The 25,536-nt window shown below is 49.7% G+C and overlaps 1 protein-coding gene across 4 annotated transcripts in view; it reads right to left on the bottom strand.

Annotated features, from left to right (window-relative positions):
- Positions 1–22,946, bottom strand: part of HVCN1 (hydrogen voltage gated channel 1) — a 35,068-nt gene extending 12,122 nt beyond the window's left edge. Inside the window, exons 1-3 of one of the 4 annotated variants that reach the window (XM_036276542.1) lie at positions 22,732–22,946; positions 17,563–17,639; positions 12,450–12,489 (exon numbers count right to left, since the gene is read on the bottom strand). In XM_036276542.1, coding sequence (XP_036132435.1) covers positions 12,450–12,470 — 21 coding nt within the window. In that variant the 5' untranslated portion in view covers positions 12,471–12,489; positions 17,563–17,639; positions 22,732–22,946. Of the gene's footprint in view, positions 1–1,261; positions 1,554–12,449; positions 12,490–17,562; positions 17,640–18,039; positions 18,069–20,965; positions 21,259–22,731 lie in introns of those variants that run through there. The other 3 variants (XM_036276540.1, XM_036276539.1, XM_036276538.1) reach the window with 3 other exon arrangements.
- Positions 22,947–25,536: the final 2,590 nt, after the last annotated feature.

Genomic DNA, 25,536 nt, shown 5'->3' with positions numbered 1-25,536 from the left:
GCACGTACTGGGCTCAGCAGCACTGAACACAATAGCTCACTCCTCTTCAAACACTCCTTCATTGGCTTCTGGGAGTCTACATTCTCCTGGTTTTGCTCCTGCCTCAAAGGTTGCTTCTCGCCAGTCTCTCTTGCTGGACCCCTTTAGATTCAGAGGAAGATCTTACATTTAAATATTCGAATTCTCAGGGCTGGGAGGAGACAAATTCTCTCGTCTCCGTCTCCGTACTAAGTTCTTAGGATCTCATTCAGCAGCATGGCTTTATATGCCTCTCTGCGTTGACGATGTGTTAATACTATCTCCAGTCCCAGTCTTTCACCTGAACTCCAGACACGAATACCGGTTGTTGACAGGACATCACCCTTAGTTATCTAACAGCTCTCTTAAACCTTGCACGTCCAAGATAGAATTATTCATTCATCACCCCAACCTCCCCCAACTCAGTTGTCGGCGTTTCCTCAGGCCAGTAACCTTGGCCTCACTCTGGATTCTTCTTTCTCTCACTCTCAATATTTGCCTCACAGTACATTTTGTTGGCGCTACCTTTAGACTACATTTCAAGTCAGAGCTGGACGCTCGTCTCCCTGCCCCGAGTTGGACTCACTCTTACTCACGTTTGAAGCCTCAAGTGAAATGTCCCTTCCTTGACTCCTAAAATGTAAATCAGACCCCTTCTTAATTTTATAACCTCTCTTTATAGATCCTTTACTTTTCCTTTGAGAGCCCTTATCACAGTTTCCAACTAGAAATCTTTTGGGGCAGCTGCTTATTTATTACTTCTCTTTCCACACTAGCACTGAAGCTCTGTGGAGGCAGAGTTGGTGTCCACAGAGTCTCATGTGACGCCTGACTTAAAAAAGAAGTCCACCCAGTGCCTGTTGGCCGAGAGTACTGGTACCCTGTCTCTCACGTCCCGCTTCGGCTTGTCTCAGGCTGGACCCTCCATCACTTGGTTCCCAGGGCTGGCCAAGGGTAGCGACGGGCCATAACTTCCCCCGAAACACCTCACCTGGCAGATGGAAACCTCCTGAGCTAGCGTGCAGCATGGTGAAGCCTCCGGGTGCTTTGCAAAAACCACGTTTCACAGGAAAGGAAATTTTTCTTTCTGAAACCTTGTGACCAGTCAAAAAGCAACTTTTAGTAATTTGGGATGAAAATATTTACAGCACCCAGCAGAGCAGAAAACAACTCTGGTTTTAAGTAAAAAATCTGTCATCTCAGAAGCAGAAAAGTTCCAGAAAAGGGCAAAAATATAGCTCACCATGAAAATGCTGTGGGCCTCTGAAATCCAACACCCACCCTGGACTCTCCGCTCTAGAGTTCCCCTCACCCGGCTGGGTGGAAGCACTGACTCAGCAAGTAAGGCAGGGCCCCACCCTCCGCGTCTGGCCTGGAGCAGCCCTCCGTGGTGATGGCTATTACTGTTCTTCTTCGGCATCAAAAACGCCCATCTCCACTCTTCCAACTTCATCACTGTCCATGGATAGTTCGCTTCTCTGCCTACTGGCCGGCTGCTGCCCTCTGCAACCCCAGACTTTTCCGTCACCCACGCTGATGGATTTCCTTTGCGGCTTACGCTACACGGAGTTATTTCTGTTACTTGCAACCCCAAGAATCTAGACCAGAGAGTCCCTGGCGCTGGAAAACCCCTGTCTCCATCCCTCCTGCATTAACTCTCGCTGTCCCACTGCATCCTGACCCTACGCTCTCTGGGGTCACCTTCAGATCAAAGCCCGCAACCGGGCTTCCCACCTGCTTAACTAAGACCATCCTGTCACACTGTTGACTCGGTTCTTTTCGACAATCTCGCCTCTTGATTGTTCTCCTATCTCTGGCTGATCTTCTAGGTGTCTTGTACCATGTCCCTGCCCCCACGCCATCTGGAGTCCTTGAGACCCTGACCCTGTCCTGGTGGAGGGTGATTCTCCTCCTTTGGCGGTCTCCGCACACCTGTGTTCTCAACACTGCTCATGTTCAAAGTCTCCGTCAGATGTCTGGCATCCTGTTTGCTGTGACCCAAAGGGAACCAGCTTGTCTTTCCCCCATATCCACTCCTTCCTCCATGTCCCCCCAGGGTGTAGCATGATGCCCACCCTGCTGCCCAAGTTCAGAACCAGCAGCCATCCCTGGCTCCCCTCTCTCCCTCCAGCTCAGCCATGTAACCTCTTCAACACCGCTCATCCACCTTCTCTCCGTCTAACCCTCTCTGACCGACAGGACACCTGCACCAGCCTCCTCACTCAGCCTCCTGTCCCCATCCTTTCTCCACACAGCAGTGGCCAGATCACTTTTCTCTGCTGCCCACCTGGGTGTCTGCTCTCACCAACCGCCTCCCCCCGCCTGCCAAACACTGCTCAGGATAAAGGCAGAACTCACTGGGTCTCCCCAGGCCCTGGGCTCCTCCCAGCCTCCGCCACACTCCAGCTACACCCAACATCTCGGGGTTCTAGAATAAATCACACTCTCTCTTGCTTCTGGGACTTTGCATAGCCTGTGCCCACTGTCTGGAATACCCTCCGCCTGTCTCACTCTAGTTCTCTTTCGAGCCTTACAGACATCTAGACGTTACCTCCCCCGGGAGGCCTTCTGCGCCCGCTGCCTGCTGGCTGAGGGCCCTTCCTCTGCTTCCTCAGCACGCCACTTCCGAGTGAGCACTGTGCCTCGCAGCCTGTCTCCTGCACCAGCCTGCGGGCCCTGCGCTGGTGCCCGGCGCTTCCTCCCTCCGGCTCAGGGAGGGGACCAATACCATCTAACAGACAAATCGACAAAAAGCCCACAGGAGCTATCCCTCAGAGAGAACTGACTCGCCTACTCCTCTTTTACATGTTACAGGTATTATACCAGAAAAATTACTACTACCTGGGAGAGAGGAAGAAATGAGAAAAACAAGCCTAGAAGAGATGGAGAAACATGTTCTCATGAATGTCTATTTTTACAGGCTCTGAAGCTGCCATCTGTAGGAGGGGATGTCCCTATTTCATGGTCATCCAACAATCACAGAAAATGGCACATTTTAAGAAATTCAGCTGATTCCCGATTCCCAGAGCTCAAGGTCCTTTATGTCCCCATTGTCCTGTTCCCTCCCAGAGCTCAGTTTTGGGAAAATGATGTGCTTATTAATCAAAACCTCCACCCAAAAACTCCAACCAGACACAAGAGTAGTAACATCTATTAATACTGTTAGTGATATTTTCTGTTATATTACCACAACACTAAGTTCCTTAAAGGCGCTATTTCATTTAAATTCCTAACAAACCGCCGGCTGGTTTGGCTCAGTGGTGAGAGTGTGGGCCCTCGAACAAAAGAATTGTTTCTGGTCAAGGGTACGTACCACAGTTGCAGTTCGTCCCTGGCCCTGGTCCGGGTGGCACAGGAGGCAACCAGTCGATGTGTCTCTTTCACATCAATGTTTCTCTCTCACACTGATGTTTCTCTCTCTCTCTCTATCCCCCTCCCTCCCACTCTATCTGAAGATAAATGGGAAAATACCCTTGGGCAAGGATTAAAAAAAATTCCACCCTGGCCGGTTTGGCTCAGCAGTTGGAACGTTGGCCTGCGGACCAGAGAGTCCAGGGTTTGGTTCCTGCTAGGGGCACGTACAAAAAAAAAAAAAATTCTTAACAACCCTCTGAGGTCCAGACCCTCATTTTGGGTCTTGGTGAAGGAGGTGACACGCCCAAAGTCACACACTTGGAAAATGGCAGAGCCAGGATCTGCCTCCTATGCTGTGACTCGGAGCCCATGTTTCAGATCCCATGGCAGGGAAACAGCCAGGCAGCCAGGGGCTGGCTGCCTGCTAGGAGGACGCCGTGGGCTCACCGTGGCCACCCCGCCTGCTAGGAGGATGCGATGGGCTCGCTGTGGCCGCCCTGAAATGCACATCCTCCTGGAACCTCAGAATGTGACCTTACTTGGAATACGGGTCTTTGTAGACATAGTTAAAAATCTTGAGATGAAATCATTCTGGATTTAGGGTGGGCCCGAAATCCAATGACTGGTGTCTTATAAGAAGAGGAGAGGAGCCCTGGCCGGTTTGGCTCAGTGGTTAGAGCGTCGACCTGCGGGCCAGAGAGACCCGGGTTCGGTTCCCGCTAAGGGCACGTACCTCGGTTGTAGTTTGTCCCTAGCCCTGGTTGGGTCGTGCGGGTGGCAGCCACTCGCTGTGCCCCTTTTACATCGATGTTTCTCTCTCTCTCTCTCTCTCTCTCTCTCTCTCTCTCTCGCTCTCCCTCCCTCCCTCCCTCCCTCCCTCCCGCTCTATCTGAACAAAAAATGGAAAAATGTCCTCGGGTGAGGATAAAAAAAAAAAAAAAAGAGGAGAGGAGTCTGGCCAGTGTGGCTCAGTGGTTGAATGTTGACCCTGCACCAAGAGGTCACCGGTTTGATTCCAGGTCAGGGCACATGCCCAAGTTGCCCAAGTTGTGGCCCCGATCCCCAGTGGGGGGCATATAGGAGGTCGCCATTTGATGTTCTCTCTCATCAATGTTTCTGTCTCTCTCTCCCTTTCTCTCTCTAAAATCAATAAAGAAAAAAAAGTTTAAAAAAAGTTTTTATTGATTTGTTTAAAGAGGGAGGAAGGGAGAGGGAGATAGAAACATCAATCAGCTGCCTCCTGCACGCCCCCTACTGGGGATGGAGCCTGAAACCCGGCATGTGCCCTGACCGGGAATTGAACCGGGCCCTCTCAATCCATGGGACGATGCTCAATGCACTGAGCCACACCAGCTGGGCAAGAAAACAAACCTAAAAAATAAATAAATAAATAGGAAGAGGAGAGGACACACAGAGGAAAAGGCCACATAAAATTGGAGGCTGAGATTGGAGCGACATAGCTACAACCCAAGGAAGCCAAGGAGCGCCGGAAGCGAGGAGAGAGGATGAGCAGCCCCTCCCTCCCTCAGAGCCTCCAGAAAGAACCAGCCCTGCCGACACCAAGCTTTTAGACTCCGACCCTTCAGAGCAAAGGATCAACTTCTGCTGTTTTAAGCCACCTGTTCCGTGATCTTTGGTTATGACAGCCCCAGGAAGCTAGTGCAGGGGGGAAGTCACGGACCATGCACTCTCTCTCCCTTTATCTGCGTGGGCCACACAGCCATCCTGGACTCCCAGGAGGAAGCAGGCTCCCCTCGAGGTCACAAAGCCCCTGGACGAAGCCTGTTTCTGTAGCCGATCCTGGAAGCAGCTACTTCTCTTTGCTCATGGCCTACAGGTCGCCACACACCCCTCTCGATCTCCCTCGAAGCTTGTAAGTATCCAGAGAAGTAGGCAGGGCAGGGCAGTGTCTCCATTCTGCAGAAGGGGAAACAGACATACTGCAGAGGGGAGCACAACTGTCCAATGTCACAGGGTGTGGCAAGCGGACAGAGGCACAGGGAAGGGAGCACACCTATATAGCACCTGCTGGACGTGTAAACAGGTGCGCACTTTTTAGGAGGGCAAGAGGGCGGTTTCTTTCATCTTTTGAAAAAAATATGTGAGTCTTTCCAATATGCCAGGGGTGGGAACAAAAGACGGGGTCCCTACTATTTGACCTAACAAGGGGCTCACATGAGCACACACATGCTCATTGCAGTTCCGCTTTCTGGAAATGATCCCAAAGTCCACTGTTAGACGCGATGGTACCACACTGCAGAACCCTGCACGGCCGGTAAGAATGCGGGTAAGAATGCGGGTAAGAATGCGGGAAAGCCTGCGCACCTGTAGGGACTCACAGAGAAAGGTGTTCTTGATCTACGGTTAAGGAAAAACCAGCATGTTTCCGACCAGAATGTATCATTGGATTCCACTTTTGTTAAAAACAGATAAAAATCAACAACCCCACCCTGGTCAGTGTGGCTTGGCTGGTTAGAGAACTGTCCCATGCACCGAAAGGTGTGGGCTCAACTTCTGCTCAAGGCACATACCTAGGTTGCAGGTTTGATCCCCCGTTGGGGCACATGCAGGAGACAACTGATCGATGTTTCTCTTTCTTTCTCTCTTTCCCTTCCTCACTCTAAAAATCAAAAAAAGAAAAAAACAACCCACAACTCAAACCAAATGGTTACTTCTGGGAAGGGAGGAGGATTGAGCTGGAGGGTGAAGAGAAACTTTGAGGGTTTTTTTCCTATTGGGTGTAACCATAAGAAATAGCCATTTTTGGAATGCCTGCAAAGAATTGAGTGGTGAATGAAGTATTTGGAGGGGAGGGAAGGAGAAAGGGAAAACGAGTATATATACATATATATGTCCAACATACATATAACTAGAATCTCTGAATAAGGAAACCAAAACAACGGAACAGAACAAAGAGTTCAAGATATAATTCAAGAAAACTTTCCTGGCCCTGGCCGATTTGGCTCAACGGTTAGAGCGTCAGCCTGTAGACCAAAGCATCCAGAGTTCGATTCCTGGTCAAGAGCACGTACCTTGGTTGTGGATTTGATCCCTAGCCAGTTTGGGGTCATGTAGGAGGCAACCAAGCGATATATCTCTCTCACATAAATGTTTCTTTCTCTCTCTCTCCCTCCTTCCCTTCCACTTTATCCCCCCAAAAAAAAGTCAATGGAAAAATATCCTTGGGCCCAGCTGGTGTGGCTCAGTGGTTGAATATCAACCCATGCACCAAGAGGTCACCAGTTCGATTCCTGGTCAGGGCACATGCCCAGGTTGTGGGCCCAATCCCCAGTGGAAGGCATGCAGGAGGCGGCCAATTGATGTTCTCTCCCATCGATGTTTCTAATCTCTCCCTTCCTTGCTCTCCCTTCCTCTCTCTCTAAAAATATTAATAAAGAAAAAAAAATTTAAATGAAAATAAAATAAAAATATCATTGGGTAAGGATTAAAAACAAACAAACAAAAAACCCAAACAAACAAAAAAGGGAGAGCCCTGGCCAGTTTGGCTCAGCGGTTAGAGCGTCGGCCTGCGGTCCAGAGAGACCCGGGTTTGGTTCCCACTAAGGGCATGTACCTCGGTTGCAGTTTGTCCCCGGCCCTGGTTGGTCATGCAAGTGGCAGCCACCCAATGTGTCCCTTTCATGTCGATGTTTCTCTCTCTCTCTCTCTCTCTTCCCCTTTCTCCCTCCCACTCTATCTGCACAAAAAAATAGAAAAATGTCCTCAGGTGAGGATTTAAAAAAAAAAAAGGTAGAAAACTTTCCTGAAGTAATAAACTTTTGAGAAATTACTGTTTTTGTAGGTCAAAACTGGTAGAAATTGACAATCTCGTGATTCAGCCTAACATATACTAGTTTGTTGTTCAAATTCTTTCTTTTTAAATTATTGTTATATGTTTTATTGATTTTTTTTAAGAGAGGAAGGAGAAAGATAGAAACATTGATAGAAACTCAATCAGCTGCCTCCTGCACGCCCCCTACTGGGGATGGAGCCCATAACCCAGGCATGTGCCCTGACTGGGAATCAAACCAGGACCTCTCAGTCCACGGGACAACACTCAATCCACTGAGCCACACTGGCCGGACTATTGTTTCAATTTCTTACCCTGAGAACTTGTTCATGTAGAGACCAAAGAACTTATAAGCATATATACATAACCCATGGTCACAGATAGTAGTGTAGTGAAGGCGGGGGTTGGGGGTGGGAACAGGGAGGAGAGGGTCAATGGGAGGGGGAAAGGGACATATGTGATACTTTCAACAATAAAGAAATATAATTAAAAAATAAAATAAAAAGACCAATTAAGAAGATAAAATAAAATGAAAAAAAAACAAGAACAAAAAAAAAATCGGTGGTAGAGCTGGCGTACGAACTCAAGTCTACCACCTCTGTCCTCGCCAAGCGCTCTGCCAACTCGGGGAAGATGGGGCAGAAGAGCTGCATTTTAAAGCAGAGAGAATGTTGCCATTGTAAGAGATGGAATCAAGGTTCTAAGATGCAATCTTCGCTCCGTTAGTCGCTGGGGAAACTGAGGCTCTGTAACATGGCAACTGCCACCAGTCAGTGGGCGGTCCATCTACATACACCTGGGTGTCCTGTCTTCTGGTCCAGGCGTCTGAAGACACACCCAGGCAGTGTCTCCAATCCCGCCTTCCCTCCCTCACCCACAGGCCACCCATCAATAAGCCTGGGGCACTTTAGCATTTGAATGACGCTGGAATCTGCCACCCTCTTGCCAGGGCCCTGTGTCCTCCTGTCCCTTGGAGATGGAACCAGCTCCTCACTGCTGCCCATTTCTTTCTTATATTTTCATGAGCAAACATAACCATGTCACTCTCTGTGCAGAAGAGGCCCGAGGCTTCTTGCCCTGGAAGAACCTGCTTAGGCCTTGGCTGGCCCCTGGAAAGTTGAGGTTCCGGGAGGCTCCTAGCATCCCCTGATGGGAGCAGCTCACAGTGCCTACACTGCTTGTGTAAACGATGTGGTTTATGTTACACACCTGCTTTCCGTCCCGGAGTCTGCTAGGCAGAAGGTGCGTACTATGGAGCCGCCCCCCACAAAATCCTTGAGTCTCTAATGAGCTTTCCTGGCGGGCAGCATGGCGCACGCGTCATCACAGCTTGTTGCTGGAGTGTTGAGCGTGTCGTGTGACTCCAGGTGGAGCCTGGTGTCCTCTGGACTTCACCCCATGCACCTTTTCCCTTTGCTGATTTTAATTTGCGTCCTTTCGCTATAATAAACCATAGCCATCAGTCAAACTGTAGGCTGAGTTCTCTGAGCTCTTCTGGGGCAGCACTGAACCTGGGGTGATCTTGGGGACCTCTGACACACTCCCTTATTAAAAACTCTTCTTTGGCCCTGGCCAGTTTGGCTCAGCGGTTAGAGCGTCGGCCTGCGGTCCGGAGAGACCCGGGTTTGGTTCCCGCTAAGGGCACGTACTTCGGTTGCAGTTTGTCCCCGACCCTGGTTGGTCGTGCAGGTGGCAGCCACTCGATGTGTCCCTTCACGTCGATGTTTCTCTCTCTCTCTCTTCCTCTCTCTCCCTCCCACTCTATCTGTACAAAAAATGGAAAAATGTCCTCGGGTGAGGATAAAAAACAACAACTCTTCTTTGGCTTCCAACTGCTCTTAAGAATAGACCCAAGTGCCCTGGCCGGTTTGGCTCAGCGGTTAGCGCGCCGGCCCACGGACCAGAGGAAAACAAACCCAAGTGCCTCGCAGAGGCCCGTGCGTCTTCTGCATCTGTGGCCTCCACCGCCCGTCTGACCCCACCTTTCACCATCCTCTGCGGGGGCCAGTGTCTAGTCAGCCTCTGGGCTCAACCACTGGGCCTCGGCAATTCCCCCCCCTGCCTAGAGTTCCTGCCCCTCCCCCACTTTGTCACGCCTCTTCTTCACCCCCTTCAGGAGGTCTCTCTCAAGCAGCTCAGCTCCAGGAGGCTGACCAGTGCCTCCCCTGTGGCACTCACCCAGGGGCTGTCTCCTTCCCTGCGGAATCAGGTTTGTCTGTGTGTGACTGTTGGAGTGTGTCGCCCCCATCAGGGCAGAGACCAGGTGGGATCCAGGCAGTATCCTCTGTGGCTGGACCCTCCACTAAACATACTTGGAGGGTCCACTGCATCCTGGCAGCAAGACTCCCAGCAGCAAGCTCGTGGACCCCTGGCACGGGCTCCCCTACCCCCAGCCCCTGGGGGTCTGTGTTCTGAGGAACGTCTATTTTTAAAACCAGCGAGTCTTTAAATAAGCGTAACAGTTTTTCCTTCTCTAGGGTGGGGAGGAAGTTTGAGGTTCACAGAAACAACCACTAGTGACGGCTGACCAGCTTTGGGGGTAGGAGTTGCTGCTTATGGGTCGAGGGGCCAGACTGGCAGCACCAGCCACCCCCCCCAACTCTCCAGAGCTGCAAACATTCCTCCCCTTTTCCTGCACGGTCAGGATCCCTCCTGTCCTGATAAGAGTCTACCAACTCAGCAAGGTGATCATGAGGCTGGGTGGAGGCGATGGGGGAAACAGCATCTACAGTAGTGGAAATCATACTGATTACGACGAGAGCACCTGCCATTTCTGAGTTCTGCAAAGCCCTTCATAATACATCGCAAGACCACCATGAAGTGGGGGCCCAAATCTCCATTTACAGGTGAGGGAACCAGGAACAGAGAGGCCAAGAAATGTGCCCAGGTCACACAGCCAGTGAGAAACCGAGCTCGGTTTCTGATGCAGGCGGCCTGGCCCAGAGCCCCCTCCTTTTGTTTACAAAAGCACAAAAAGAAAACGAAAGCACAGGAAGAGGAAAATGTAGTCATCCAGCTACATCGGGATAGTAAGACCTATCCCGAGAGTGAAGGAGTCATCGGGGTGACTCTGTCCTCCAATGTCCTAGTGATGCTTGGTCCGGGAAAGGACAGGATAAACGGGGTTCAGGGCACCCATTTTTCTTGCCTCACAGTCGAACCAGTGGCTCTCGGTCCTGGCTGCACACTGGAACCGTGCAGAATCATGGACGAACCCCGATGCCTGAGCCCAGCCTGCTGAGCCCCTTTCTGCAGGGCTGGCTACAGCAACGCAGATCTGATCATGGCTAAAAAACCCACTACTTTCTCCTACAACATAGTTGTTTTCCTCTCAAAAACAAGGAGAGCTGGAAAATTACAAAGCTCCTAAAAGCAATCCTATTAAAAGTTTTTAGAAACAATGAACTCCATAAGAGTACTGAAAGAAACTTGTTCTTTGAATCAGTTAAGAGGCTTATTTGCTACAAGTGGTCCTGGCCCAGTCTTCCCCAGCTCCCCACAATGCCCCTGGGCCAGGCTCTCCGATGGCCTCTGTGTGATGGCAAACATGCTTCCCACCCGCCGCTTCCCCTGCTGTGTCTGTGGCCTCACCTCACCCCTGCGACATGTCCCTGAAGCTCCCTAGCTTCATTTAGACCCCAACTCATCTGGACCCCCACCCCCAGCGTTACCTGCCGTCATTCACCCCCATGAGCAGACCTTTCCCCTAGATCAATTTCTTTCATTAATACTGTGAAAACATGAGCAAAAAGAAATAAATTCATAATATCCCCACACTCCAAACGTATCGTCTACCTATCTGTTCCTAATCTATGTCTTTTGCAATTATAATCAAAGACTGAAGACAAGTGTGTATCCTGTTTTTCCCACTAGTTATAGGCATCACACTTATTTATACCTTTTTTAAAAAATTTATTTTCTTGCCCTGGCCGGTTTTCTCAGTGGTTAGAGCATCATCCTGAGGTCTAGAGAGACTCGGGCTCGGTTCCCACTAAGGGCATGTACCTCTGTTGCAGTTTGTCCCCAGCCCTGGTTGGTCATGCGGGTGGCAGCCACTCGATGTGTCCCATTCACGTTGATGTTTCTCTCTCTCTCTTTCTCTCCTTCCCTCCCACTCTATCTGAACAAAAAATGGAAAAATGTCCTCAGGTGAGGATAAAAGAAAAAAAATTTATTTTCTTTATTGATTTTAGAGAAAGAGAGAAATAGATAGAAACATCGATGAGCGAGAACATCGATTGGCCGCCTCTTGCATGCCCCTCACTGGGGATCTGGCCCACAACCTGGGCATGTGCCCTGACCAGGAATCGAACCGGTGACCCCTTGGTGCAGGCGTCAATGCTCAACCACTGAGCCACACCGGCCAGGCTATTTATACCTTTTTAATGGCCAAGAAACTGCTCTCACAATTGCATTTTTTTTTTTAATCCTCACCCGAGGACATTTTTCCATTCTTTGTTCAGGTAGAGTGGGAGGGAGAGAGAGGAACAGAGAGAGAGAGAGAGAGAGAAACATCGACGTGAAAGGGACACATCGAGTGGCTGCCACCCGCACAGCCGACCAGGGCTGGGGACAAACTGCAACCGAGGTACGCGCCCTTAGCGGGAACCGAACCCGGGTCTCTCAGGACCGCAGGCCGACGCTCTAACCGCTGAGCCAATCCGGCCAGGGCACAATTGCATTTTCTGATTGTCCCTCATATTCAGGGCCTTTACCATCAATTCTAAAACCACATTTTCTCACATTTTAACATTTCTGAAATCTGAATGTTTCACAGTTGACCAGTTTCAGTGCTGTGTCACATTACATCCCAGCAAATGGTGACACTGTTTCTTTTCTTCTCCGTAGTACCTAAAATAATGGTGTATCTACAGTCACGGGTGCCTTACGTGCTACGAAATATGGTTCCGGAAATGGTACTTTTTCCTGTTCATGGGTTATTTCCTTTCCCATAAGTGAGATGACCAGGTTGGATCACAAATATTTGCATGATTCCTGATACACACCGTCGATGTTTTCCCCCAGGACAGCGCTGCGGTTTGACCCAGCCCCTCCGTAGAGGTAGGAATGGGTCGGTTTCACCACAGCATAACAGCCTGGAGCGTTTCCGCTGGCTTTTCTGAGTCTGCCTAATTTAATGGGGAACTGCAAATGAAGGAAATGAGCTGCTCCCATTTGCCTTTCTCCGATTAAGAACAGTAACTGGAACTCACGGGTGTTTTCCCTCAATCCTGCCAGAAATGCCAAACAATGACCTCCAGGCTTGAGGGTCTCAGAATCAACTTACCTTTTGGTCCCTGGTAGACATTTTCCTGTCGTGTCTGGATCTGGAGAACAAGAAAACATTTGTTCAGATGTGTCATCCTGCCATCGTTTACCTCGGTATGTGCTTTGCAACACTTTCTTACAAATTTTTAGAAACTTGATTAATTGTCTGAAAATAGTAAAGCTCAAAGCATATATAGAAGGCCGTAGATCCTGGATATGTACCCAAAAGAATGGCTACAGGCACCCAGTCAAATACATGCACACAAATATTCATAGTTGAAAGGTGGAAACAACCCAAGTGTCCATTTACATACGTGGATAAATAAAAGATGTTATATCCAGCCCTGCTGGTGTGGCTCAGTGGTTGAGCATCGACCCATGCACCAAGAGGTCTCCAATTCGATTCCCAGTCAGGGTACATGCCCAGGTTGTGGGCCAGAACCCTAGTGGGGGGCATGCAGGAAGCGGCCCATCAATGTTCTCTCTCATTGATGTTTCTCTCTCTCTCTCTCTCCCTCTACCTTCCTCTCTCTCTAAAATCAACAAAGAAAAATAAATTTTAAAAAAGATGTTATATCCATACAATGGAATTTCATCCAGCCATAAAAAGAAATACTTTTGTAATATGTATAAATATTGAATCATTGTTATACATTTGAAACTAATAGAATTTTGTATGTCAATCAGACCTCAATAAAAATTAGTTTAAAAAAATGTACTGAGCCCTGGCCGGTTTGGCTCAGCAGTTAGAGCGTAGGCCTGCGATCCAGAGAGACCCGGGTTCAGTTCCCGCTAAGGGCATGTACCTTGGTTGCAGTTTGTCCCCGGCCCTGGTTGGGTCGTGCGGGTGGCAACCGCTCGATGTGTCCCTTTCATGTCGATGTTTCTCTCTCTCTCTTCCTCCCACTCTATCTGAACAAAAAATGTAAAAATGTCCTCGGGTGAGGATAAAAAAAAAATGTACTGACACATGCTACTGTAGCAATGAACCTCTAAAACATTACGCTAAGTGAAAAAAGCCAGACACATAACATCACACATCACATGACTCCACTGATATGCAGCGTCCAGTATATGTGACTGTAGAGACAGAAAGCAGACTGGTGGTTGCCCAGGAGCGGGGAGAGGGGGTTGGGGAGTGAGAGCTTAATGGGGATGGGGTCTCCTTTTAGGGCAATGAAAACGTTCTGGGATTAGATAGAGGTGGTGATTACACAACACTGTCTATGCACTAAATGCCACCGGGTCGTTCACTTTATAATGCTTAATTTCACATTATGTGAATTTCACTCCAATTTAAAAAACCCCAGACATATAGATTGCAGTGTTGAGATTGCTCTGGAAAGAAGCAAAGAATCTAAATGTCCACCAATAGGGGTCTGGTTGAGTCAGTGAAGGTGCATCCGAGCAGTGGGAGACAGCAGTGCCGTTAAACCTTCCTATGTGGATGAGGAAAGACGTGAATGATAGAGTACCCTTCCCCTCCCCATCACATTATAGCATAGGGTACGATCTCACCTATGTGAAAACAATTACCTATGCATTTATTTATTTATTATATTTTAATCCTCACCCAAAGATATTTTTCCATTCATCTTCAGACAGAGTGGGGGTGGGGGGAGAGAGAAAGCAAGAGGGGGAAGGGGAAGAAACATCGATGCTACAGAGACACATTGACTGGTCGCCTCCCGCACAACCCTGACCAGGTCCCGGGACAGAGCTGCAACTGAGGTACGTGCCTTTGACTGGAATTGAACCAGCGACGTTTTGGGCCACAGGCAACACTCTAAGTGCTAAGCCAAATCGACCAGGGCAAATGCATATTTCTTTTTTTGGTTTCTTTTTGTCCTTAAACAAATGTGAGCCCAACACTCGACTCTGAACCTTGCTTATTCCCTTTTGGGTGTGGTAGGCTGAATAACGGCCCCTGAAGATGCACACCTCCTAATCCTAGTCCTCAGAACCTGTAAATATGTCCCTTTACGTGGCAAAAGGGACTTTGCAGATGTGATTAAATAAAGGGTCCTGAGCCCTGGCCAGTGTGGCTCAATTGGTTGGAGTGTCATCCTGTAGACCAGAGAGCGGCAGAGTTGATTCCCTCCTGGTCAGGGCACTATCCAGGTTTCGGGTTCTATCCCTGGTTGGGGTGCGTGCAGGAGGCAGCCAATCGATGTTTCTTTCTCAAAAAAATAAATAAATAAAATAAAATACTAAAGGATCCTGAGACCCCTGGTGGGCCCAATATAATGAGAATCAGACACAGAAGATGTGACTGTGGAAGCTGAGGTTGGAGTCAGAGAGAAATATGAAGATTTTATGCTGCTGGCTTTGAAGCTGGAGGGAAGAGGTCATGATCCAAGGAATGCGGGGGGCCTCTAGAAGCTGGTAAAGCACCAGTTCTCAACCTGTGGGTCGTGACCACTTTGGGGGTCGAATGACCCCTCCACAGGGGTCACCTAAGACATAACAGTAGCAAAATTACAGGTATGAAGTAGCAACTAAAATAATTTTATGGTTGGGGGTCGCCACAACATGAGGACCTGTATTAAACGGTCGTGGCAGCAGGAAGGTTGAGAACCGCCGAGATAAAGGCAATGACACAGATTTTCTCCTTGAGTCTCCAGAAGGAACACAGCCCTGTCAACACGATGATTTTAGCCAGCTGAGACTGATTTTGGACACCTGACGCCCAGAACTCTGAGATAATACACTGACGTTGTTTTAAGCCATCAAATGGTGGTCACTGGTCACAGCAGCCCCAGGAGATGAATTCAGTATCTCGGAGACCTTTCCGTGTCAGTGTGTTCAAGGTCAAGTGTGCTGCTTGGAATGACAGCACGGGTCTCCGCTGGAGGAATGTGCATGGCCCACGAGTGATCAACATGCAGGTTGTTCCCCAATCTCGTGCTCCCCGATGTTCCAATGAATAACCCTGCACGTCGTGTGCTACTTTTATCATTTAAAAAATTACCGTTTTGAAAAAAAAGTTCACAAGACTTAAAAAGAGAGTTCTTTCTCTCCCCACAGTACCATGCTCAGGGACCCTCAAAGAGTTTTTTGCTGCTTGATTGGCAGAGCAGTTTCTGCAACCAGCACAGTTGGGCTCCATGGGTTCCGGTTCCAGTCCCTGGGGGCCGTCATGAGCTGAGCTCACGTGGAACCATCACCACAAGTGAAGGTAAAGGGAAGAATGAAGGTGCCCTGGAGATTTCCTTCCTTCACAAGACAGGAAATAGAGCTAGCACGAACTTGAAAAAGACCCAGCTTCAATAATTCAAACAACAGAAGATTTAAACCTAGCATGACCTCGCCATTAAAATAGACAAAACAAGAACACCCAATGCTTGTAGGACCATAGAAAAACTTGCACACATTGCTGGGGTTAATTTTTCTAAACAGCCATCGGGTGGCACGTGGCATGTGCCTTCAGAATGATCATATCCTTGACTTCAACAGTTTGGGAACTATATCTTGAAGAAATCCCTTGGTAGCAAAAAAAAAAGGTCCGATTTGGACAAAAATGTTTCAAGTGAAGTTGGTGTTATGGCTAGAACCTGGCAACAGCACGCAGGCCCCACGTTAGGAAGGCTCAGGGAGGCAGTGGGCAGTTAGGAGGAATGGCAATTCTGAGGTCTGTGTAGAAATATAGAAAGAATGCTGTTAAGCAATGAGAAGTAGAACTCTTCATGGCTGCACGCACTTCTTGCAATTGCACAAAACCATCAGAACTTAAACTATGTGCCAGGCACGATGCTGGGTTCTGGGGACTCCAAAATGAAGAGGCAAGTAGAAGGTCAGCAACCTTGTAGGCTGACATTTTAGCTGGGAAGACAAATGAGGATCCAAGGAAACACATAAGCAAGGTAATATCATCCAGGGTTGAGCATGGGAAGGAAAAAAGTAACGCATCAGAGAGGAGGTGAGTGTAGCTTGTGCAGTGGGGCGATCGGGCAGACTTCTGAGTCTTTTATGGTGGTTCCTGAATTGCAGAGAAGTAAGTCACAAGAAGATGGCAGGGAAGAACAGTGCCAGGAGGAGCAGGAGGAGCAGGAGGAGCAGGAGGAGGAGGAGGAGGAGCAGGAGCAGGAGCAGGAGCAGGAGCAGCAGCAGCAGCAGCAGCAGCAGCAGCAGCAGCACATGCAAAGGCCCTGAGAGAGCAGAGAACTCAACATCTCCAAGGAGAGAACTGTGGCTACGATGGGCAGCAGAGTGAGGGGAAAGAGGCAGGAGAGGAGAGTCAAGACTCAAGCAGGCCCAATCAACGCTGAGGACCTGGGGGGCAGAGGTGGGAACGGCCAAATACAGAATGTGCCGAGGGGAGGGGTAGACTTGCTGTGGGCCTAGATGTCAGGATAAGAAGAGAGGGTTTGGTTGCAAGAATAGTCTTGGCTTCACCCTTCTTGCTAAACCAGTGGTGGGGGAGGGCTTGGGGAGTGCAGATTGGTTCTGCAGTCCCAAGATCTTCAAACTCCCACTCCTACCAGCCTGTCCTCCCAAGGGTCACAGCAGGGAGAAGTTGCCACCCCCAGCCTTGGTCTTACTCAAGAAGCTTCAGCTGCTGGTGGGGTGTCCGGAAACATTGCAGATTTCAGACAGCTCTGACTGACCTCAGGTTAAAGATGTCCAGGGCACAGAAATGCTCTCAGAGGGGCAAGAATGGGGATGGAGGGGGTTACAATATGGTCCAGGTGCTAGGTTAAGCCTTCATACCAATCATCTCATTTAATCTTCTCAGCAGTTCTGTGAGGTCGGTGCCATGCCTAACCCCACGGGACAAAGAAGGAAACTGAGGCACCGAGAGGTGAGGTCCCATAGCTAAGCCCACAAGAGCCCCCCCGTGCCCAGAGGAGGTGCTGAGTAAAGGCCTGGGAGTTCTTGGAGGGGGGAGGATGCTCTCCCTACTCCTGAAGTTCGACCTGGCCCCCACCCACCATTCTTATTTCTCGAACCCCTCACTCAGTTGAGTAATGTGCTGCCCTAGGGGTCCTTCCTGCAGGGATGGGCTGGCTGGTTCTTGGCCGCTTCCTCTGGGCTTACCCCGCATTGGCTTTACCCGCCACTTTTCTCCCTGCAGCCAGGGTGGGGGCCAGGGCAGGGATGAGGACTAAATGGATTTAGGGGTTCGCACCGACCTGGGTCTAAGTTCTGGCTCTGCCTCCTTTGCAACTCAAGCAAGCGGCCTGGCCTCTCTGAGCCCTGGTTTCTTCACCTGTGGGAGGGAGACAAGGATATTCCTCACCTGTTGCTGCTGCCCGGCTGTGATGAAGTGAAGGCACCTGGCCCGAGCTCCAGACACAAGGGGAGCTCTGTCATACTGTCCTTTCGCGGACAAGAGGGGCATCTCTCCCAGGTCCTGTGAGTGCCCTCCCCCTCCAATGGACTCCAGTACCCCTGGGCGAGGCAGGGGTTCCAGGGCGGAAATCACTGCCCGCCCGCCCGCGCTGGGAAACGCTGGAACCGAGGGCACCTGGGGGCGGGCTGGGACCCCGCGGGACCCCCCGCAGCACAACGGGGGTCCCGCCCTTCTCTCTTCGAGGGGCTCGGGCTGGGGCGCCGAGAGAAGGGGCTGCGCACCAAGAGGGGGCGCGACCCGCCCGGGGAGCACTTACCCTGCGGTCCGCTCGCCCGCGGCCACCCCAGCAACTGCGAGCGCGGCTCCGGCCCGGCCGCCCCGCCCCCTGTGGCCCCGCCCCGCCCCGTGGCCCCGCCCCCGCCCCCGCCCCGTGGCCCCGCCCCCGCCAGTCCGCCCGCCGACTCAGTCCGGTCTGGGTCCTGCAGGCCTCGTGCTTGCCTTTCTGTCGGTCTCCCTCTGGCTCTCTAGCTACCCCCGCTCCGCTGCAGCCCCGCACATGCGGGAGCCTGGCCGGGCCCCGCAGCCCCGCAGATGCACAAAGGTCCTGCCCTCGGGGCCAGTCGCCAGTCACGAGAATCCTGGCCCAGTTGAGCTGAGGGAGGGGGTGGGAGGAGGGAACCTTTGCTTCACGGGGCGGGTTGGAGGGGTGGCGGGTCCATCCCCTTCCCACCACACACGCGTGGGAAATGGGGCCTGGCTTCTGGCACCCTCCCACCCCACACTCCTGAGTACTTGGGGGAAGCCGAGTGGCCGTGCACAGTGTCTGCTGTGCGAGGGGTGGAGGGTGGGCAGAATGTCCTAAGAGGGTGGCCAGCCTTGAAGCTGTCAGGACGCCCCTGGAGAGGGGGCTGAAGCTGGAGGTAAAAAGGGGGTGCCCTGCTCCAGGACTGGTATTGGCAGGAGTGGGGGGCCTTCCTGCCTGCAGCCCTTGCTCAGGCCAACTACTACTCACCTTGCAGGCCCAGCTGTAACCCCCTCCCCTGTGGGCCCTCCTCTGCCCAGCTTCCCCAGGACTCACTCTGCTGATGCCTTATTTCACTGCTCACACTGGAATCAGCTGGGTCTTCCCCAAAAAGCCATTTGTCCCAAACTTCCAAGGGCAGGGGCCCACTATACCTCCTTTCTACACACCTCCCCGCTGGGGTGGGAGGAGTCTCAGCTCCCTGGAGTTGAATTCAGTTTCCCACCACTGCTGCAACAAGTTACCACAAACCTAATGGCTTAAAACAACACAGCCCTGGCCCTGGCCAATGCGGTTCAGTGGGCTGGACTTTGTCTTATACACTGAAAGGTTTGGGGTTTGATTCCCTGTCAGGGCACATACCTAGGTTGTGGGTTTGAACTCTGGGCAGGGACGGGGGGGGGGGGGGGGGGGGGCAACCGATCAGATGTTTCTCTCTCTCACCCCCTTCCTTTCTCTAAAACATATTCTCAAGTGAGGATTTAAAGACAACACAGCCCAGCCAGTCAATGTTCTCTCTCATTGATGTTTTTCTCTCTCCCTCTCCCTTCCTCTCTCTCTCAAAATTAATAAAGAAAAACAAATTAGAAAAACCACAACACAGAGGTCAGACGTCCCAATGGGTCTTGCAGGGCTAAAAGCAAGGTGCCGGCAGGGCTGTGTTCCTTCTGGAGGCTCGGGTGGGAAATCGGTTCCCTGCTTTTTCCAGCTCCTAGAGGTCTCCTGCCTTCCTCTGCTCCTGGCTGCATCACCTGACCTCTGGATCAGCATCACATCTTCTCTAGAACTGACCCTTCTCTCTTCCTCTTAAAAGGACCCTTGTGATTACATAGGGTTTACCTGGATAATCCAGGATAATCACCCCACCTTGATTTAAACACGTCTGTAAAGTTCCTGTTGCCAGCTAAGGTAGCATATTCACAGGTTGGGGGGATTAGGATGTGAGTACCTTGGGGGCGGGGGCAGTATTCTGTCTACCACAGGGTTATTGTTTCCATCAGCTTCTACTGAAGCTGCTCTTCCTAATCCTGTCTCCCACCTCCTGCTGGGCAGCAGGCTTTCTTAAAAATCTTGGTCTGATCTGACTCCTCAATAACATTTGGTGATTACAAAAGTCTCATTCCGGTCCTTAAGGCATGGTCTGGTCCATTTGAAATGTCAACCTTATATTTTATTAATAACTCCCCTCCTTGACAAGTGCAGCTGGACAGAGTGAACGGTCCTTCTCAGCCCTCTGTGTTCACTCCCTTACAGTTGGGAAGGAAGAGGGACCGGGAACAGGTATCAGATATCCCCTCACCTAACTGCCCATCTGGAAACTGCACTTCTCTGTTAGTATGAACAACTGGTCCTGCCTGTAGTTAAAGGCTCAGTACAGACAGATGGGGGCCTCAACAGGCCCTGCTTGAGCAAGCCTCACATCCTGCCCCTGGCTTGATCCTCTGGCTGACCCCTGCTGGAGGCATCACTCATTTTCTTCTCCTGTGCTGCCTCTTTGCCCCACATTGCAGTGGTCCTGGGAAAGCCTGCAGCTGCAACCTTATCTGTGCCCTGGAGACCTACGCCTGCTGCCACCAGCAGGAACCTATTGCCATACTTTTTGGGACTCAGGACCCTGAGGGAACAGGATCCTGTTCTTAGTAAAGTTCTCAATATTTCTGTCTTCACTGAAATCCCTCTACTACTTAGTTTTTCTCAGTGGACGGAAAAAGATCTCAGTAGTGTTACATCTTTTTTAATTTTTATTATTATTTTTAATGTTTTTATTGATTTTTTTTTAGAGAGAGAGGAATTGGGGGAGAGAAACATTGATGTGAGAAAGAAACACCAACTGGCTGCTTCCTGCATACCTCCTACTGAGGATCAAGCCTGCAACCAGGGCATGTGTCCTGAACCTCTCAGTCCATGGGATACTCAATCCACTGAGCCACACTGGCCGGGCTTACATCTTTATCCCAGCACAGAGTGTGGCATATACTCTGTAGGTGCTTTATATTCCATGATGTAATTATGCAATTGCATAAATTAACAAATAAGCATTCAATGTAATAAGATAAGGGTGCCCACCATCACTGCTTCTTTTCAACATTGAACTGAAGATGCCAGCCAATGCAATAAGACAAGAAACAAGAGGCATAAAGATTGAAAAGAGAAAAATTATTATTTGCAATGAATGTGACTATCTACCCAGAAAATCCAAGAGACTCAACAGAATACTTACTGTGTGGTAAGCCCTTTCTAGACACTTAGTATAAGATGAAGGGAGCAGCCCTGCTTCTCTGTGAGCTCCCATTTTAGGTGGGGAGGTGAGGCCAACAATCCTTAGGGCCGAGTCACTTGCAAAAGAAAGAATCCAAGAGGTCCATAAACTTGGATTGGAAAACATTACATCTTTATTTTCATTAACCTCTAACTGAAATGTATAATTTCCTTCAGGTATAAATGTACGCAACAGCTGTATTAGCAGTACCCATGACTTTGTCGTCAATCAAAATCACTGATGTTTTCAAGTCACAATATAGTATTTGCAAATATCTCAAAATAGTATAACTTACATTCACCACTACTTGAACATTACAGTAGTTATTAAACCAGGTCTTAGTTCTTACAGTTTAATATGTTAACAAAAAATTCCATATATTACTTTATCACAATTTTAAAAATAGTTCAATAACTTCAAGGCAGTGGGTGTCTTTTATATGATACATTCTATATTTTATGTATTCAAAAAATTATCCCGAGAAGAGGACCCATGTTACAAGAAAGATTAGGAAGGGTTTGTTCTCTGGTTTGGGCAATGTCAATAGTTCTTTTGCACAAAGGAGTCTCCCCCAGCTCCTGTCCTTTCCATTTCTTACCATGGAGTTAAGCTCTGCTTGCTTTTAAGTATGTGTCAGTCCCAGGAGCTTTCTGAATGTCCCACCTTTGGGGGACATTCTAAGGAAGGTCTAAGCATGCATGGACCTTGGGTCTGGGCCTGCTTGTGGCCCAAAAGTGCTGGCACCAGGCCTGAGCAGTGGCCAGTTCTGGCTTTGCCCAGTGAGAAGAGAGAGGGCTGCCTCTGCTAGTTTTGGTTCCTCCTGAGCAGTGTTTTCAGTTGCTGCAGCTGACCACTTCCCTTCCTAGGGGGAAGCCAGGTCCTGGCTCTAGGAGAATGTGCCAAAGAGGAGAGAGAAGTAGAAAAGGGCTCAGCCAGGGCCGCGGCAGGGGCTCTGTTGGATTTCCCAGAGTTACATCTGCAGTCTGGGTCCAGACGGTCCTTTCCCAGCAGACATGAGTCATCTGCAGCAGTGACAGCCACACAAGGATATCTGCACAAGGCCTGGGTACCTATGTGTGATCATGTAGCTGCATTAAAAGATCATGGCTCATTCTGAACCCCTTTTCTGATACTCAGCTCAAACTTCTACTCCATAGTTCAGAATCACATGGAAGAGTAGGAAAACAAAACAAAACAATAGCACAGGAGTTGGCATAAAAAGACTTGGGTTTAAATCCTTCCTCCATCCCTTCCCTTGCTAGCTGGCTGATCTTTCATTCATTTAGCAAATAGTTTCAGAGTGCCAACTCTGTGCTAGGCACCGAGAAAATAGAGTTGAACAAGACGGACAGGTCCTTCCTCTTCTCATCAAACTTTCTCTCTATAACAGGGAGGCAACCAAAGACCAAATTACTGGTATTGTAAAAAAATGACCATGGGTTTATGGCAGAGAACAGTGGTGGGGATAGAGATGAGGCCGCACCAAGGTAGGACGGTTAGGGAAGGCCTCTCTGTGACATTTAATTGGGAAAGCTGAGGTTCTGCAAGTTCATTCCAGGGCCGCACAGCTGGTCAGAGGCGGAGCCAGAACATGAACCATGCTCTAAACACAGGATTCTCAATGGACTCCTCCCCTACCTGTGGCAGGAGCAGTGGGTGCTAGTTTGTGGGTCAAGTTCCCCCAATCTCTGAAATCTTTTCTGCCTATTGAAGTGCATGAGACTTACCGTTGGGACGAGGAGGGCAGAGGACACTGAAAATATCTTCTGACTTTCATGCTGGTGAACAGAACCTCACAATGAAGGATTTAACAGCACCATCTTGTTCCACCTGCTGGTCATTCATGGAAACTACTCTCGACAATGTGGGTCAGCTCTCCTGGCCAGCTGGGGAAAGTTCCCCCAGATGGGCTCCACATCGGTCCAGAAGCAGACCAGGTCAGATTCCCGTTTCTCTCCACCCAGGTGATCAGTCAAAATCGATCTTGGCGACTCCAGCCCTCCCTGTCCTTGTGTTTCAGGAAAGGGCCTGTGACCCCAAAGCTCTGGCCAGTGAGACCTGGGGGAAGTCTGCAGGGGCCTCTGGGAAGTTTGCTGTTTTCAGGAGCGCCCAGGAGACAGCCTCTCTCCTTCCTCCAGTTAAGGTCAGGACATAGGGCCAGGACTGCGCCCCTGCTCCTGGCTTGTGGTGGAAAGAACCTGAGCCCCTGATGTCACTGACCCACTCACCCCCACAGCCACACACACACCTGTTTTTGAGAGAGAATACAGTTCACTGTCGTTTGGGTCAGAGTTTCTGTTACCGCCGGGAACACACAACCTTCACCCATATTTGGACATTTGGATATTTGCTGGTGCTCAGCACCCATTTCACTTTCTCTTGGTAACAGCATCCACTTCCTGTTTAGGGAACTAACTCACCCCGTTGGGTCCAGTGGAACTATTCATCAAAATGTCCCCCCTCATCCCACTGAGAGGTGGCCACATGACACAAATGGAGTCACTGGGAGACAGACAGCCCGCCCATAGCTGGCATCCACCCACATCAGGGTGGGGGTGGGATATGGGCTGATGGTGCTCGTCCTGTTTGCTTCCAATATCTGAGCTGGTTTCTATCATTTGCATCCAAGGAACCCAGGCCAGGAGCGGAGGGGGAGAGAGAAGGCGGAGTCCCTGCAGTGTAGGTGCAGGCCCTTTGCAGGGGGCAGAGCAGTAAACCGCGCTCTCATGTGAGGCAGAATGAAAACAGACAGTGGCAATAATGACTGAGGATGAACAAGAAAGGGACAATAGAGGCAGGACAGCCATCTCATCAGAGCGGCCTCCCGATGCTGCTACTCCCATCCCACGAGCGGCCCTAAGTCCCAGGACACTGAGCTGCATAGGAACACGGCAAAGGTGCCTAGCGTAAAATGTCTATGATGGTTGAAGTACAGAAGTCCCCATCTTTGGGCAACTGCCAGATATTATCCCAATGACAAAAACAAGGCCCAGAGAAGTGAAGTCGCTTGTCCCAGGTCAACCTGAACAAGTTCATCGATTTAAAAAAGAATCTCATAAAAATGCAACATTCCTGGTGACTAAAACGTGCACCCAATAAGCAATCTGCACTGCAGCAAATCTTCAAATCGCTGGGTCTTCCTCACTGGGTACAATACTCAATGGCCCTAAAACAGTAGAACATGGGGGCAGCCTTGAAACCAATAAAGCCAAGCTGGTGAGCTAACTCCAGCCAACTCTGATCAGCACTGATCTGTGCATTTTATCATTTACACTGTACAGCCTCCCAAGGGGGTGGGGGGTTATTTGAGGGTATGATCTGTCAGTCAATTCCAGCTATCCCTTAATTGAAAGGATCAACACTATACATGAGAAGCAAGATAATGATGTTTGTTGGGGGGGAGGGGGTATCAAATTTGGAAAGAAGTGCTTTTATTTTGGTGAAAGGTAAGGAATTTGACTCCTCTTAAGGTTCGTGCTGCTGGTGAATGAGCAAATCTCCAGCAGATGGCATATGAACTTCTGCCAACCTCACAAGAACGTCCCTTTGTCCCACCTGCTCTCCTACCACACCTATCTAACTTGCCAGGGTTGTGCTGGAAAGGTCAAAGAGCCAGCCTCTCCAACACAATGCCTGGTTACTGTTCTCCTGTTCACCACCCTGAACAATTGGTGTGCGGGCTCGTCCTCTGTGGGAGACCCGGTATTTGGTACTGTGCTAATTGGGCAGCTAGAAGAAAAAAGAAATGTATTTTTTTTTTTTTTTCAATCCTCACCCGAGGATATTTTTCCATTTTTTGTACAGATAGGAAGGGAGAGAGAGAGAGAAACATCGACGTGAAGGGACACATCGAGTGGCTGCCACCCGCACGACCAACCAGGGCCGGGGACAAACTGCAACTGAAGTACGTGCCCTTAGCGGGAACCGAACCCGGGTCTCTACGGACCGCAGGCCGATGCTCTAACCGCTGAGCCAAACTGGCCAGGGCAAGAAATGCATTTTTTAATGACTCCTCAGAATTTGTTCTACAGTTGCACCAACTATACACATCTTGGTTGAAAGGTTATTAAAATTCAATATTTGGTCTCAGCCAATATCACTGTCAGAGAACTGACAGAGGCACAAGAATGAACTTGAAATCTATCGGAAAAAACTGTCTTATAATTTAATTATTAAAAGTTTTGAATCCCCAAGTTTGACAATGGGCAGAAACAATACTTTCTTAGTACCACCAATCACTTGATTCTTCCTGTGATACGAAGAGATGCTTTTACCGGAGGCTGGTGGGAGATTAAGTGTCTCTTGGCCAGCCCTACCACCAAACTGAACAGTGTGTCCTCATAAGACAATGACTAGGTCTTTCCCAATTCCCCGATCGTTGGTGACTCTTGTTTTACACAATTCCTTTCACCTCAAGCTTGTACAGTACCCCTAGATGCTTTCTGAATATTTTTGGAAGTACTTAAAAAACTTTTGCCACCTTAATTTCCAATGTTTTGCATGCCTTGTATTTTAAAAATCTTTTTTTTTTT

Source organism: Molossus molossus, unplaced genomic scaffold, assembly GCF_014108415.1.
Source record: "Molossus molossus isolate mMolMol1 unplaced genomic scaffold, mMolMol1.p scaffold_m16_p_22, whole genome shotgun sequence".
Classification (NCBI taxonomy): Eukaryota; Metazoa; Chordata; class Mammalia; order Chiroptera; family Molossidae; genus Molossus; species Molossus molossus.
The sequence above is the reverse complement of the archived record's forward strand: the minus strand, read 5'-3'. Positions and strand labels throughout refer to the sequence as shown.